A 17,250-nucleotide genomic window follows, 5' to 3' on the forward strand; every position below is an offset into this window, starting at 1 on the left:
TCTTTTATGAAGTAAAAGTTCATTTGTAAATGTAAAGCCAGAACACAATTTCATGCAGATTTCTGAAATGAAAATATGTACTTATTTTTTAATGCATAAGTATTATGTATAACTAAGGTTTCTCTACTGATTTCAAAAGTAGGCGTTCAACCATCTCAGGCTGCACTTCCCGGATATGCTCTGAAATGAAACTTCTGATGAAACAGCTCGAAACAGGCTTTACACAGAAACTTATCAGTTTGCCATTGTTCAAAGAGAAATTAGAGTCAATACAGATACAAAAATGCTTTAATAAAACATTACACAATAACGACACAAATCGGGCATGATTTTACATGTTTATTCACTATCACACTAGGTGCTCCCATTTCAAGATACATCTCATTGCCTTGCTTATACTGTTTGTCATTTGGAGTTAACAAAGTAGAAAGAAGACAGATTATGATCTACAAGGTGTGTGCACCGAAACTCTGTCCCCTCCCCCAAAAATAAAATAGAAAATAAAACACATGAAATATAAAGAGAGATGAAGAAAACTGATGTCATGTGCAAGAGCCCCTTCAAAGCCACAAAGCCAGTGATAAATGAGGTGAGTGTAAGGGTGAAACGCTTGAGACCGTAAAATAGTAATGGATCCTTTCCTGTTTGTGCCATTGTGCCAGAGAAGCACTTACATTTTTCCAGTCACGAATGGGCCTTTGTCTTCAGGTGCTTCCACAGTTTCAAATTTGGGGTCTCGGGGAAAATTACGGGCAGTGATGATGGCCTGGGGGTAAAATGAATTTTTATGTCATGATGTTTGGGATTATTTGCTGAACTTACTTTGTGTCTTTGAGGTGACAGGAAAAAAAAATTAATGTGGGGCCAAGTCTTAAGAATCAGGGTTTAGAGGAAGGAAGAGAGCAGGTAGTGTGGATGGAGACAGCTGACTGCATTAAAATATCCCTCCTTTAGTGCTGAAGGCAGGTTAGGAGTGCAAGGATGTTTCAGAGGGGTGTAGTTAGGCTATGAAGATTCAAGGTAATGCCGAGGCTTAGAAATGAACTGAGTGGAAAGGTTCTGCTACAAACAGAAGGTCCAGTATACATGCTCCCTTCCTCCAGTGTCACCCCTGTTCTCAGAGCCTAGCAACAACTGGATTTCTAACACACATACATATCCTTTAGTCAGCTTACTGGGACTATGTACACTCAGGCACAGGTTTACACAAACCACAGGCCCAAAAAAAAAAAAAAAAAAAAAAAAAAAAACACAACTGATTGATCCCATAGAGCTGACCTGGATCAACCCTCCCACCCCCAACTCCTCAATTCTAACCCCCTCCCCTCATCTCCCCCCTGCAAACCCCACCCTTTGTGGATGGGTTCTGTACGGAGCTCAGCGGATGGTGTATCTGACATAGGGCACTTCCACGTCTTCGTCTGACAGGTCGTTACAGCACAACTCAAACACCAGGGCTTTCACGTGCTTGCCAAGCTTCTTCTTGGACACCTTGGTCACAATCTCAGTCATCCTATGCAACACACACAAATGCAAAATGATTATGACAATGAATAACAGCCGCAAAACAAAGGCGCACGATGTGAATGAAGTACTTACGGCAGGTCCAGTCTCTCTTTGAGTTTGGCAGCAGGCATGAAGAAGGAATAGAGCATGGACACTCCCTGAGAAAGCATGGTGATCTCCAACTTTTGCTCATTCTTTAAGGGATGAGAGAGAAATACAAACAGGGTTAATTATGAGTCAGTAACTTTTTGTGTGAAAAATTAAAGACAATTCGATGAGGACATACTTTAAAGTAGTCCAGGAACTGTCGGAGTGTCATCTCCTCCCCATTAGGCTGCATTCCTGTGACCTCGAATCGGTCCCACAATGACCATTCAGTTTCGTAGTACTATAAATTAAGAAGGAGAGACAATGAGATGGAGTTGGCATCGACAGACATTTACAAGATCTAAATAGCACCAAGTCATTAATATCTTGCACAAAACAAGATGTTCAGGAACGGTATTCATCTCCTCAGCACACACTGATCCCATCAGCGTGAGAAGGTGAGTTGAACTCACTTGCACCCAAGCAGACACACTGTATCTGCCTGATGCATCAGTATTAGCATGGCTGAATCATCATTGGAGCTCAAAAACACTCATCTGCTAGCCAGAACTATTTAGACCAAACTGTTTAATTTTCCCTCTTTTCCTTGCATACATGACTAACTAAATGTAGAAAAGAGACTTTGCCCATTTCCAGCTCAATTTTCTCTCCCTACAAAAGTCACTCTGAAGATGTCTTTCTGAAACAAGATTACAAGGGACTGAATGTCAAAGAGAAAATAACAGGAACACTAAAGTACCAATAAAAATAACTGATCTAAGCGTACAGACTACTGCACTGCTAATAAGCCAAAAATAATGCGTTGTGGTTGCTTACCTTGTGTCTGGGAGCAGCGATCGGCTCTGAGAAGGCAAAGAAAGGCAGGGCCAAGTTCATGAAGCCATTTTTAAATGACTCCAGCTTCTTATGGCCTTGGACAATCTTGAGGAGCTCTAGGCAGACCAGGCCTACCACTGCAGCTGTGGTTGTAGCGATGGCAGGAATGATCTTGCCAGCTATCAGTTTGCTCTGTATTGGAGATTGACGATACCAATGAAAAGAAGAAAAAGTTACAATTCGTGCAATTAGTTGAGATCGAAATATACATTTTTCTGACTCACTTTGACATTACAGTTTTATGAACTAGCACATCCTCCATTTGCGTCCATAGTACTGAATATGTCCAGCTTCTAGTGGATCAAAAATTCTCCAGTGCCAGATTTAGCACCATATTGGAATTTAAGCCTAAATTAAACATTTCCACAGGCCACAATTTTTTTAGATCCTCACCAACATAAATGACATTTAAGCAAGCCTCAGAGATCATTTTGATTGTTTTTTCAGATGTGACAATCAAGCATAAACCGAGTTCCTTAAAGCTCTGGATGTTCTGGGGCTGTCTTGGCGGACACGCATCTTCAACATTGCGTGGGGGACAGGAACAGTACCTCTGGACTGGCAGACTGGGGTGGTGGTTCCCCTATTCAGAAAGGGGGACTAGAGGGTTGGAAAAGGATGGAGTGCCCTCTTTGGGCTGGAAAAGAGTTGCTGAGCCAAGTGGAGTAGTTTAAGTATCTCTGGGTCTTGTTCACAGGTGATGGAAGGATGGAATAAGACATCGACAGGCGGATCGGTGCAGCGTCGGCAGTATTGCTGACACTGTACCAGTCTGTTGTGGTGAAGAAGGAGCTGAGCCAAAAGTCAAAACCCTCGATTTACCAGTCCATCTATGCTCCTACCCTCACCTTTGGTCATGAGCTGTGGGTAGTGACTGAAAGGACAAGATTGCGGATCTAAACGGTGGAAATTAGTTTCCTTTGCAGGGTAGCCGGTTTCTTCCTTAGAAATAGGATGGGGAGTTTGGCCATCTGAGAGGGGCTCAGTAGAGCCGCTGCTCCTCCACATTGAGAGAAGTCAGTTGAGGTGGTTCAGGCATCTGATCAAGATGCCTCCCTAGTGAGGTGTTCCTGGCATGTCCAACCGGGAGGAGATCCTGCGGCAGACCCAGGACATGCTGAAGGGATTACATTTCTCGGCTGGCCTGGGAACGCCTTGGAATCCCCCCGGAAGAACGTGGCCAGGGAGAGAGAAATCTGGGCTTCTCTGCTGAGGGCAACACCCCCGGATAACCCAGATAAGTGGAGGAAAATGGATGGGTGGAAATTATTTTATTGCAGCATTATTGAAGGGGTTGATCACTTGGTGAAACTGGAAAATTCCACAAACCAGACATGATGATTTATCATTTCAATTAATTTTTGGATTCTTCAATACTTGATTTGGAACTTTTCCATACCAACAAACTAGGGGTTCAACAGTACACGTCGTACCAATCAGTACATCCCTAGCGGTTCAATATGAGCATGTACTGTGGTACGGCTCATTTGTCATTTTCAAATGACATTTCCAGCCAGCTCGCCTTTATCTTCGAGCTTTGAAAATTGACAGACTTACAGAATTCTACTGTCATTGGTTGGAGCTGGACGCAGAGTCTGGCTGTTTTCAGCAGAGCCCCAGCTGTGCGCTGCACCCAGCCCATTTGAATTAAACGGACCACGGATCCAGTTCCAAGCAAAGGCTCACTTATGCTCTACATTAAAGATGCAGATGGATATGGACGAAGTGTTCTGTCTGTCCCCTGTGCACATTATGTACATAATTGTCAGTTTTCTGGAAGCTTGCGAATTTGTACCCAGATGGAGAATATGGAGCAGTATCACTGGGAACCATGGAGGCAGAGTTGAGATTTAAAGAGAATGATTTCCGTTACTAGCGTAACTTTTCAAAGAGCAACTGTGTGAGTTAAGGAAAAACTACCGACATATTTATAAGTAACTTTCTCAATATTAACATTAGTAACCAGTAAAACCTCCTCTTGTCACCATGTTTGTTATTATTGACACTCTTATCAGATACTTTACTCTTTTTCGTGGTATTCGGCCAGTATGGCAATCAAGAGTGGCGCCCTCTGGTGGTTTGATTGAGAAACACTCATTCCAACATACAGGACGCATGGAAGTATGAAGGCAGTGACACATGACAACGTTAGAAATGGACGAACCTACTTACGTACGTAAAGCAAATATAAATGAGCCTTAAGGCTCTCCACCAGCTCCCAGTTATGTTTCGGCGCACAGCTGGCCTCTGTGCCTGGCTACAGCTGAGTTCTGCATCCGAACCATACCATAACTCAAGAACCACAATACATACTGAACCATGGATAACTTGCATTATTGCATCCCTACCACAAACATCGGTAAATCTTTACCAAAATTGACACTGATCATGTTCAGACACATCATCCCAAAAATGATAGGACTGACAAGATTCCCATTACAGGAAAATCCTTTACAACTAAAGCCAAAAGAACCAATTAGGACACATTTCAGACACATCCAGTCCTTGGTTAATAGACAAAACTTGGTAATAGTATTTAGAGTAGGCCTTCATTATGATCAGATAAATTTGTGTTTTCATCACCATTTAGAGGGATATTTTATAAAATATATTATACACATTATCTATTCAACATAGAGCTGTTCAGTTTTGTATTCCATGAACAAGGAACACAAGGAGGTTCAATTTCTAATCCTGAGGGAAATCGGAGCATGTGTCATAACTGATTAGAAGCTGCCTTATTTAACCCACTGATGTGCCAGACACTGTTCTGAATGTTGTTTGCTTCACCTTGTGCCTGTCTGTTGGTGGAATGTCGTAGTTTTCCGCCCTCAGGTTGGATGCTGCCACAATGAAGTCCATGTGAAAGTTGGTGTCATCATCCTTTTAACACAGTGCCCGCAGCATCACAAATAAGAAAAGAACAGTGCAGGTTAAGGTTAGATTACGGGTTACCACATTTCAACACAACTAATAAAATGCAGAAGGAGAGATAGTGTACCTTCTCGAAGTCAATGGGGTTCATTTTAAATTGGAAAGCCTCAGGGGAAGGTAGCTGGGACTTAAGCTCCTCCAGTCTGGAGTCATCTGTACACATAGATCAGTGGTTAAATGGGTCCAAAAATTACAAAGCATCTCCACATATAAAATATATGTTTGATTATACAAAGTACAGTTAGATCCATAAAAATCTGAGCAGTGACACAAATTTTGCCTCTGATGACCACCGCAGTGGATCTGAGATGAAGCAATCAAGATGTGACAAATGTGGACTTTCAGCTTTAATTCAAAGGGTTTTAACAAAAATATCACATTAACCATTGGGAATTACAACATTTTAAACAAAGCCTCTCTAGAGGCTGAGAAGCACCTGGACAGCTGACTGACAACCAGCTTCATGTCCAGATGTGTCCTATTCTCTGTTTTGTATGTTAAATGAAGCAGATAAAAGGTCTGGAGTTGAGTTCAAATATTGAATTTGCATTTACAAGGTGTTCAATGAAAATGTCAAAATGAGGTACAAAGAGGTGTTGATGCAAGTGATGGAGGTTGTCATTTAACTTTATCAGAGATGAAAAAGACAAAACAAAAAACGAAGAATTTGATACAGTCTTAAAAATAAAGAATCCACTAGTGATCTCATCAACCACATCCATGCCCCCCCCCCCCCTCCCCCTCCAGTCTATCTCTGTCTCTCTCTCTCTTTTTCTCCTCCTTTACCCTCCATCTCTAACCCCAACTGGTCAAGGCAGACAGTCCTCCTCCAGGAGTCAGGGTCTGCTTGAGGTTTCTGCCTGTTAAAAGGAAGTTCTTTTTCCTCGCCACTATCACCAGTCACAAGTGTTTGCTCCTGGAGGATTCTGTTGGGTTTCTGTAAATTGGCTTAGAGTCTGGTTTCGACCAACTTGATATAAGAAAACTTTTGTTATGACTTGGCACTATACAAATCAAATTTGATTTGATCAATACCAGAAGACAACTAAAGTGGATGATTGCAGAATTCTTCTGATGAAGAAAAACCCTTTTACAACATCCAGTCAAGTCTAGAATGCATTAGAGGAGGTCAGCGTGTCATTATCAAAGTCTACAATTAAGAGATGCCTTCATGAGTGTAAATACAGAGGCTTAACAACTAGGTACAATCCACTGACAACACTCAACAGGAAGAACACATCAGCATTTGACAAAACATCTGTGAAAGCCTGCCCAGTTCTGGTAAAATATTCTAGGGACAGATAAAACAAAGATGAACTTGTACCACAATGATTCAGGACAGGTCTTGCTCCTCTGCTCAGATTCAGACAAATGTTGCAAAACCAATTCACATTGTAGATGAATAATGACTCAGTGACTCATGTCACTGTCCAAATACTTATGGATCTTACTGTATTTATATGAATAATTCGCTCACATTAACAGAAGCCTGTAATACTACAGTTTACTACATGAATATTAATCATGTGTAATATTTTATTGTACAAGGTCAGATCTGTGCATCTTACCAACAGAGGAATTGCTGTTCTGCAGCTCCTGATCAGAGACGTGAATTTTAACCCCAGAGCGGGGCGTAAACACTGGTACATCAACCTCCTGTAAGATCTTTATCACACCTGCACGATCAGTGCTGCCTTGGAGGCCGTATGTCTGGGCAAACAGGTTTGCAGCTGCAACTATATAGTCCATGTGCAGCTCCTATGACAAAGAGCACTTCTGTTATTATCTTAAACTGAAGACATCTGATCAGCAGAGATAATACTGAAATTAACAAAAAAAAAAAAACATTATTAACCCAAACTTACATTGCTAGTGCTGAAATCTAGGGGGTGAGGGCATCTCTTTGGGCCAGACCAGAAGGGGGCACCAGAGCTGGTGAGCTGAAAGATACAAATGATTTACATTTGTTAAAACAAAAAACTAGAATTGTTTATGGTGATGAACACTGAACACAGGGTAAAACAGCTCAGCTGAAAGTATCTGTATCATAGTCAAAAATTTTTTTTAAAGTAATACAAATTCTCTGCATAAATGTGCTTTTTTCCATAGTAGTCTTTGGAACTTATAGAATGTGTGTAATTGTTTTTTTAATGTACCCCAGAAAAATATGTCACTGCCAAAGATTTAGGGCCATGACTGTACACTTATTCTAGGTCCAAGTGGGATTCAAGTCCATATTAGCCAAACTCAGACACTTGTAGAGACAAAAGTAAAACAGAAGTAGAAGGTCGGTGGTAGTAAGTGCAGGATTCTAAGATGCAGTAAACAAGCAAGAGCTGTAACATTACTTAAATATTTTTTTGCAAAATAGGAGCTATGTGTTAGCAGTGAAATTATTTAACAGTAAGTTGAATTATGTGCCAAATGTATACTCCAACTGCAGTAATGCACTCCTTATTCCTGGACAAAGCTTGTATCTAAGCTTTACAGTGATTACTAGAGAACACAGCCATCTAATTAAGTCAGCTAGAAAATTTTGTTCCCATGTGGAATAAAGACAACGCCTAAACCTAGAGGCACATGTTCCAAAAACAGTGAGGTGAGTTTAATGTGTACCTGATCTGGCGGGAAATTGTGCAGTAGCTGGCGAATGTTGTTGCTATATTGGCACTGCCAGTGGTTACGTGCCCAGGCTACACAGTCAGCCCAGTTCTGAGGGCAGTCTGTAACAATGCTCTTGTGTACAGCTTCTAGCACCTCCACAGGCTGAGCTCCAGGAAGTTTCAGAGTACGCTCCATAAACTTGGGATCTCTGGAGGTATAATATAGGGGACATGATTTCAAAACACAAATCCACAGATGTGCCACTGACAGACAAAGCACGTCTTTGTGTATGTTTTGTTAAGGTAATAGCAAAACACTTACGTGAGGTACTGCATGGCATTTTCTGGTGGCTGTTTGAACAGTCCCTCAAACTCATCTCGAGCCCACTGAACAAAATGCAAGACATTGACAACAAACTAGTTATAGCCAGTACATTGACAACAAGTATAGTGAATGTGTAGAAAGTGCAACAAAATGACTACTCTCCATCCAGTCATTATGATAGTTAGCAAATGTTTGCCATCCATTTTAGACAACAGTATATATTTTTTTTAATAGAAAAACCAATTTCTGTGTATTTACCATGATTTGTATAACAGTAAAAGAACCTTTTGCTTCTCCTTAGCATGTGGATGTTCGTGTGTGTCTAACCTGCAGTGTGTGCTCAATGGCATTTGGGAAATTCTTCAGAGTACAGATGGGGATGGATTTCTCAGGTGGATCTTGGCTGGAGCTATATGACTCTGTGACGAAGGGGATGACGACCTGGACGTTGCCTTTGGTGCCCAGAGTACCAGACTCCAGCAAAGGTTTGCGGTAATAAACACACCTCCGATCCATATACATACCTACCCAAAAAAACCACAAGACAGATTAGAGACGGAGGTTACAACATGCAAGGTTTTAACAGGTGTGAAATTTCCTGTCTAGTTGGGGTGGTGAAAAAAAAAAAAAAAGCCAATGTCTTACGTGCGTCAACATTATCAAGTGCATTGGCCACTCCATCAAGGCCTTCAAAGAAATCGTCGTCATAGATTCTCTCCGTGTCTGGCCCCACCCTGTTTTGATGACCCGTGATCTTGATAGAAGGGTTCATCTGCTTCACTGCAGCAGCAGCTGTGTCACTTTTCATTTTCTGTTTTAGCACATAGAGGTCATGTTAAAAGTTTCACCGTGATGTCAACAAACCTTCACTAAACTGGCAGGAATGTGGCCCCATGCTTTAGTGTACTGGAACCTATTTGAAAATTGTGACATTTAAATGATAATTTGAACAAATAGAGCCACAATCTATCGATTACTTGTCAACCATTAAACTCCTGGACAATTAATGGGTAATAGGTTTGGGAATTTTTGGGCAAGTAAAGAAGGCTAAAATTCTTCCATCTTTCTGAATTTCAATACTTTTCTGGTTTCGTTCTTCTTTAGTGTCAGTAAGTATGATGTCATATTGGGCTTTTAGAAACCCCTCCTCACCATTTTATAGACCAAATGATTAACTGATAAAATACCCTGCATATTAATGGGAAATTTAAAAAATAACTAGTTGAAGTCCTATACATATGCACAGCCAGGTGTAAATTTTGCTACCATTTATGGAGAAATGTGACGATAAAGCAGACTGACAGATTAAAATATACTAGTTGCAATTATGTAGTACATTACATTGTTTATAATGTTCCTCTATTAACTTGATTCCAAATGTCATTGCATTTCTTTAGGCTATACTTGAATTAGCCAATACTCTAAAACATTCAGAAAGAGCCATTATGACCGCAGACATCCTGTAGTTTTTAAACAGTTAAGGGTGAAGCATGTTTTCATTCATCAGTAACAGTCAGATTAAGTGCACTTAAAGCAATTACAATGAACAGAAAATCCATACCACTTCACTGAGCCACCAATTTCAACTGGCAAAATTAATTACATCAACTTCACCACATACAGCAACACACAAGCCTAAGCAAAGGTGGCGATACTGACCGTAACATCTGAAGGCCTGAAGAGGAACTGTCTGTTGAGGTTTGATTTTTCTATGGTGTCCATATCTGTCACAATGACTTCCCCATCTCCAGCACCAAGTCCAATCATGGCAAAGTTTTTCAACAGCTCACAGCCAATGGCACCGGCTCCAACCTGATATAATTAGAAAGATTAGACTTTATGAAATAAACTAAACTCACAGTATATGAGAAGCATGTATACTTTCTGAGGGATGCCAGCAGTGTACAAGGTGAAAAACAGCCTTAATGTAGTGCAAGCACCTTATTTTCCTTGGCATCTGGATGCCAAGTAGAAATTAAAAACATGTTTGACTGGTTCACTCACCAGGAAGTAGCGTTGCTTGGCAAGCTGATCTTGCAGCTTAGTGCCAAATACAGCAATCTGCCCATCATAACGACAGCTCCTCTGAGAGAAGATCAGGGGAAAAAAGAAAAAACAAGTTTAACACAATTTTTTCACCTATATGAGCATCTTTCATTCAACAGTGTGCATTCTGACTTGCTCTCAACACCTACAGGAGCACATTCCTCTTCTGTGAGCATGAATCCCTCATCTTCAGCCAGGCACTCCAGGGCATCAAAGTACAGCCACTGCATTATGGGCATAAATTTCCCTGTGCATGCCTAAAGGAAAGAGGACATGTTAAAATATGACATAGGAGGACAGTTAAATTGGATTTGAACATGCTGGAGCAACATGTCCAAGCAGGTCTATGAAAAGATAAGGCAACAATACTCCATATAAACACCCATTACCCAACATGGTGAGCTACAACTCTAACCAAATGATGAATTAAGTACAACCAGAAACCAGAGGGTGATGATGCCTGGTTATATGCAGTCTATGTCTTGAATTTAAACATCAGTTCACTGACCTTCATTACTTCCTGAGCAGCCAGACCCCCAATGAAGGCATTGACAGGAGCTAGGTCACCAGCAGCCACATAGGACATCTTTTTGATGAGAGCTTCATCCAGCTGCTCCAACTTGGCTGACCCTGTCTGGGCAGAGTTCACCTCCTTGGCCAATGTCAGGAGTTCGTCACCATCAGCCTGGAATAGACATAAGCTCATTGTGGTGAACATGTAATCATAACTGATTAGCAATTTTACAATACAGAACTGTAATTAGTTTTTGTTTAATAATGTACAGACAAAATGAAGATAGACTCAGTAATGTATGTGAGATTTACCTGGCTCCAAGGAGAAGGAAGGTGATTGTGTTTCTTTTGGAAGGCATGGATAGCCTGGAAGCCGACATGCAGTTGTCCTGGACGATCAAACTTTGCAAAGTCTGTCATCAGGAATTCCGGCTCAGCCATGGAGGAAGAGATGGATTTCTGCAAATGACAAGTCAATGAGAAAGTATTGACACAAGCATTAGAGAATGGCTCAATTGAAAAATAAATCCCACTCCAGAAGGCAATCACCAACATGCATTTCATTTCAATATTGCCACTTACAAATGAGATCTTCTTGGGCATTTTGACCTGTGAGACAATTCCACCTCTTACATAGTCTGTAAATCCAGATGTGTCACAGATACTGAACGTGTAAGGACCTAGGGAGAAAGAACTCAAATGAATCTGAAACAACCAGTCCAGTCAAAAACTTTTTTGGAAAATGGGAACAGTCTTACCTAGAACTTTGATTTCCACTGGCTGGCAGCCATTCAGTTCTGTCATGCCCTGAACCTCTGTGAAGGTGATGTAGTCTCCACTCTCAAAACCATGACGAGCTTCATCCAGGCATGTCACAACTCCTGGACTGTCCTGCAGAGAGAGATGAATTACTTTCTGTAAAACTACATATCTGCCTTGTGTTCATCCCCCAAAGCTCCAAGTGTTTTGATAGCCAATGGGACAATTGACTAACCTTGGTGATCATGGAAATCATGGCACTCAATGGCTGTTCTCCATTAGTGTCGTACACGACCATGTCTTCACCAAAGTCACAGAAAAGTTGACTAAAAAAACAAAACAAATACATGTCAATGTCAACATCAGGGACAAGCAGACACCACAGTATAAAGTCCACATAAATGCTTTGTTAATGGGAAAGGTCAAAGTTTTACCCGAAAAGCCCACGTGTGTCTGCAACAATCAGCTTGATTCCTTTGCTGTGACAGAACTCTCCCATCTGCTGCTGCTCATCCAGGGTGGAGTTAGTCAACACTACCACCTACGCACAAAATGTAAACATTTGCACCCATTTTTTATGTCCCCCTCCTGTATGCTTAAAAAAAAGCCGGCACAAATATCCACATATTATACCTGGAACTTTGTCAGGTAGTCTTCAGTGAGCGCTCCAGTGTAGGATGTCACAGGAACATAGCTATTGAGTTCAGCCAGGCGGGGCTGACTGACTTCTGCTCTGTTCTTGCCTAGATCCTCTTCCCGAAGGTAAAACTGACAACACACAAAAAAATCATTAAGAAACAAGAAATAATTTAAACAATTTAATCCTGTAATAACAGCCAATAATCAATGCATGCAACTTGCAATATAAAGATATATTTAGTGGTTTTGGTCCACATTAAAATTCGTAAGGTATTTTGAATACTTCCATTTACACTGAAATACAGGGCATCAGAAAAACTGTACATTGTTTTTCTAATTTAGCTCTAATTAGAGAGGTCCACGAGGACAATTTCAGTACTTAAAAATAGAAACGCTTACGGATAGAGGCCACAAGATTAAAACAAGAACTGAAACTAATAACCACAAGTATACATTTCTGTAATGCAAAAAAAAGGTCCAAATGTAAATTAAACGCGCCTGAGCAGATTTATGGGTGACCTTACTTCATATTTAACGATGTCCGAAAACAGGCCATCGCTCTACTATGATTATGACCCTGGGAGAGGCCACCCACTGATAAATCTAGGTCAACCCAACAGTAGAAAGGGGAGGGAATAGCTCCAGCACTATTCAGATGGCAGCAATATAACAAAGAAAATGACTCATCACACAGGTGGAGCCCTGCTGCACTTTGGAATCAACAGTACCAAAACTACATGCATCTCCGTTATAAGAAAATGTTTTAAAAGTCTGAATGGCTGAAATAAAGTGGCGATAAATATTTCTGTAATGCAGTAAAATTTTTGCAAACACATGACATTTCTACTCACCTGTGATGACAAGTCTCTCCATTCCGCAACACCTTGGTCATGTACAGTGACACTTCTAACTCCTCCCAAAATGACATTTTTGGCTATCTCCACTCCAAGGCCTCTCATACCTGAGATGAGGACATTGGAGATCTGCATGCGCTTCATAGCGTCATGGCCCAACACATAACTATTAAGAGAGAAAGGAATATTACCACAGTTATGTAATTTATAACTACAGTGTGAATAAATAGTGAAATAATTTGGGAAAATTTTTGAGAGAGAAGGCTTACAGTTGTCTGGAGTACAGCCCTTCATCAATCTCAGCATCATTGCCATTCTTAGCCATGCCCTAGGGAGACAAAACACAGAGTACAATCAATGGATGATGCAAAAATTTAATTAATTATAAGAAGTATATGTGTCCACTTACGTTGGCAGGTGTGTGGGACAGATCAGTTCTGACAGAGTTAGAGGAGGAGCAGTGGGATCCCGTCTTCGTCTCTGTTCCTGACAAGCGACGCTTCTTGGACAGCGGCGAGCTGGACATCTGCATATCAACATAGAGTAAAAGCTATTCACACACCATTCAAGGTGAACACTTTAACACTGACACTTTGAATAAGTCACAAAATTATTAAATACTTGATAATTTACAGTTGTGAAAGCATTACAAATTGTTTGATGACTAAACCGTTAACAAAGCTATCCAGTCTGTAATGTTTTTTTAAGTATTATCAATTACTACAAAATATACTGGGATTAAAGTGGAAATATTAGTATTAAAAACAGAATTTATTGCTTTGGGTGTATTATGATGAGTATCCAAGCTGAATGCCCAATCCCCTTCATGTCAGAGAGAAAGGATTTCTAGTCTAGGGAGCAGCTGGGCTGGCTGCAGGCCAAACACAAATCTGCTAGAAAACGAACAGAGTCTGGCAAGAGACATGAATAGCTGCATTATCAGGTCTTTTCATGCTCAGAGACAGTGGTGGCTTGTTTATGTACTACTATTGTTTATCATACCGGTATTTAAGGACCGCCAACATTGTTTGGACAAAAAAAGCTGAATCATTAAAACTTCACTGCGGTAAAACAAGCAACTCTTCACAGTGGCTGGCAGGTGTGACACAAGGACCACACCGTGCCGCTGGAAATACTGTCTGTTTGAAGGCACAAACGGACGTGAGTTAGCGATACGGTCAAAAATAACTCCCATATACATTAGGATCAACACACTCCTCTGGACCATCGGAAAGTGAAACAATCTGCAATGTCTGGAACACATTCCCCCGCACGGCGAACATAATCAGCTAGAATTTCCGCATCCAATGCAGCTAATAAACCAAGTCATTCAAGTCCGACTTTAACGCTCATAATGATTAACCCAATGTGTCTTTAACAGCCCTGATCAGACAGAATAAGGTCCATATTTTACTACAGCCTTCGCGGTCGCAGTTCGTAATAAACGAAAATGAAGGCATCCGGCATGATACAGCAAAGCAGCAAAGCAGCAAAGCGACCAGGGTGGAAGTGTTCAAGTACTGTAATGTCACCCACTGACACAACTACTAACAAACCACTTTGACGCTTTTAACATCCAAAAAGCTACACCAAGTAACACTGATTTGAGAACGGTTAAGAGGGTTGTGTGCTACTAATCAGTTAAGTGATTTGGCAAGTACACAGAGTAGGAACATGAATAACTCAGAGGCAAGAAAACACCGGACTGCCAGCCTATCCATTAGCAGAGTCGGCCTAGGCCTGCATTAACCCCAGTGCGGAACACAACTTTACAAGCTAGCAGCCGAAGCTATATTGCAACCTGCTCGCAAAAAGATGACAACGGGTTTAGTTATTTAGATTGTTCGCCATTACACCTCCTCTACTCATTCTGGCAAACGTTTCAGTAAACAACAAAGCCATTTATATAACTTCATAATCTCTCTATGATACATTTACGAGAATGAAAGACTAGCCATTACACTCGTGCTCCATTGATTTCTCTTTTCTTACCAATAATCCTTCTCGGTCCCTTCCCAATGCGAACCCGCTCCTCTACCGTAGTGTTCAGATGTCAGTATTAACCACAATTGTAAATACGACGATTGTGCGAAAAAAAGGAATTCAATTCGGGATTAAGGTGGTCCGCACTATATTGTCGAGTCACTATGTCGTTGTACTGAGAGTGGCTCTCCTATGTAATTGCGTTGCTGGCTTTGCGACTGCAGACGGGAACAAAACCAAAATGGCAGATGGGGAGAAAGGGGCGGAGGATCTGTGACGCATGGGCTGAAATATTCAACAGGAAAGGGTAGCCGTGAGCACGCTGCTCTGCCAAGCCTTCCTCCCATTGGCTGCAAAGACGAAGCTAACGCGCCTTCATCCCGCCCCAGCTGCCAGAACATGCATGCTATGTAGTACTGTACAATGAACTGGAAGACCTCCAACAATCCATAGCAGAAAACACCAAGCATTTGTTTAAAAAACACACAAAGCATGCCTGACGTCAGTGCAAGAAAATAACTCAGAGTAATAATTATAATGTGATATTTTCTAGGTAAAGACTGGTCTTTAGCTGCTGGGGAGAAATTCAACAATAACTCCATCTTTGTTTAAATGACAAGCATGGCAAACATCACTGAGCACTACAATATTTAACTCATTTGGGGGTAGAAAGAAATCGTACGAAACCCATTTGCAACACAACACGAAATTTGATCAAGTAATTATTATTTTTCCTCAGTTTAACAAGACAAACCATTAATGAGTCCTCGCGATGTCCCAATTATAAACGTGACATGTCCAACATTACAGTGAGTAGGGCTACTTGCTAGCTTCAGGGATGCTGAGTGTCTGGGCCTTCAGTCACATTGAGGTTAGGGGTGAGCATTCCTTGCAGAGGAGGAGTATTGGGGGAGGGGGGTGCCTGGTAAATGACAAAGGCCCAGGAAAAGAGTGGGCCGCATACTCTCCGATACACATGTCGAAGAGGTCTCCCGTCTTATCATATTACATACAGATAAAAACAATATTTTCCCTCGGGTTCGGCACGCACGAGCCCAATTAATGTCACGTTAGCAGTATGCCTTAACTTAGCATGCCAAAAAAGACACTGGCCAATTTTACGTTACACATCAATTGTCATGCTACCCTAACGTTAAGCTTCAAAATACCGTTAAATGTATTGAGATGGGATACAATCGACCAGTAGATTATAGCAACCGTTGCATGCATCTAGTTAGTGCGTGCCCCTCAATATTGCGTCCTGTAACGTTAATGTTTGTAGCCAATTAGCTTTCCAGCTACCGTTAACGATAGTTATCACTGAAGATTGATTAACATAGCACTCACATGCACATACAATGTGCAGATGCGAATTTACCATGAACAGTTACGTGACAGCGGTTTGTTAGCTACGGTAAGATGGGACAGATAACTAAAATATCTCAGATAGCCGACAGCGACTAACGTTACCGAATACCAGTGCTGCAGATCAAACGACTGCGTAGTTGTTAGCTTGTGTGGAGTTAGCTCTCGAGCTATCTAGCCACCCAGCGACTTTTTCCTTCTTGTGCCGCTCTGTCTGCTAACTAGCTAACGTTAGCTAACTAGCCGCGGCTAACATGAACAAGACGAGAGCTTATACAAGTGTACAGAACTTACCACATCCGATAGTACTCGGCCTGATCTGTGGTATTAAAACGGCTTGTATTTAAGCAAGAAAATAGTAAATAAGGTGACAATATAACACTCGTCGTATCCAAACTGTAAAGTGTGTCAGGGTGGCGGGCTCTGTGTGAGTTTTTCCGCTGGACGGCTGCCTGCCCGAACCGTTTCCCCTCACTCTATTTCAGTTGAAAGCAAAGCAAAGCAGCAACATGTGCACGTTACAGGCACAACCATCACTCCGATGGAGAGGGTTGGATAAAAAGTACATTTGGTTTATCTCTTATAAATGAAGTGGTTTATCTACCTTAAACGTCGAAACATACGATTTAAAATTTTACAATGTAGTGGACTCACCGTTCATATATGATTTGATCTTGTGTTTTGCAGTGTGTAATCACATGTATTTGTTCACCCCCATATTTTAACGTTAATGAATTGA

At 41.2% G+C, this 17,250-nt stretch overlaps 1 protein-coding gene and 1 non-coding gene across 3 annotated transcripts; both read right to left on the reverse strand.

Annotated features, from left to right (window-relative positions):
* Positions 1-324: 324 nt before the first annotated feature.
* uba1 (ubiquitin-like modifier activating enzyme 1) lies at positions 325-16,996 on the reverse strand. 2 transcript variants are annotated; one of them, XM_030138576.1, is made up of 26 exons: positions 16,806-16,996; positions 13,573-13,689; positions 13,433-13,491; positions 13,161-13,329; positions 12,304-12,438; positions 12,105-12,211; positions 11,906-11,996; positions 11,670-11,802; positions 11,494-11,591; positions 11,224-11,370; positions 10,907-11,083; positions 10,548-10,655; positions 10,357-10,437; positions 10,012-10,164; positions 8,998-9,163; positions 8,680-8,876; positions 8,350-8,414; positions 8,041-8,236; positions 7,290-7,364; positions 6,993-7,182; positions 5,492-5,577; positions 5,281-5,373; positions 2,431-2,622; positions 1,793-1,894; positions 1,600-1,700; positions 325-1,513 (listed from the first exon to the last, which is right to left on the reverse strand). In XM_030138576.1, the coding sequence occupies exons 2-26, from the start codon at positions 13,687-13,689 to the stop codon at positions 1,378-1,380; spliced, it is 3,174 nt and encodes a 1,057-aa protein (XP_029994436.1). In that variant the 5' UTR covers positions 16,806-16,996; the 3' UTR covers positions 325-1,377. The 2 variants fall into 2 exon arrangements, with proteins under 2 accessions (XP_029994436.1, XP_029994435.1); XM_030138575.1 differs by lacking the exon at positions 16,806-16,996 and adding an exon at positions 15,156-15,379.
* LOC115423278 (small nucleolar RNA U6-53/MBII-28) lies at positions 2,034-2,135 on the reverse strand. The gene has a single exon (XR_003935949.1). It is a non-coding gene; the product is annotated as a small nucleolar RNA U6-53/MBII-28 (small nucleolar RNA).
* Positions 16,997-17,250: the final 254 nt, after the last annotated feature.

This window comes from Sphaeramia orbicularis, chromosome 7 (genome assembly GCF_902148855.1).
Source record: "Sphaeramia orbicularis chromosome 7, fSphaOr1.1, whole genome shotgun sequence".
NCBI classification, from domain to species: domain Eukaryota; kingdom Metazoa; phylum Chordata; class Actinopteri; order Kurtiformes; family Apogonidae; genus Sphaeramia; species Sphaeramia orbicularis.

What these genes read in the sequence shown, in the direction of transcription:
- uba1 (XM_030138576.1), bottom strand. Translation starts at nt 13,689, where the DNA reads ATGTCCAGCTCGCCGCTGTCCAAGAAGCGTCGCTTGTCAGGAACAGAG. An exon ending in CCATTGAGCACACACTGCAG is followed by an intron (nt 8,415 to 8,679) that starts GTTAGACACACA and finishes CATTTTGTTCAG; the next exon opens with TGGGCTCGAGATGAGTTTGA. An exon ending in TAGATTTCAGCACTAGCAAT is followed by an intron (nt 7,183 to 7,289) that starts GTAAGTTTGGGT and finishes TCTTTGTCATAG; the next exon opens with GAGCTGCACATGGACTATAT.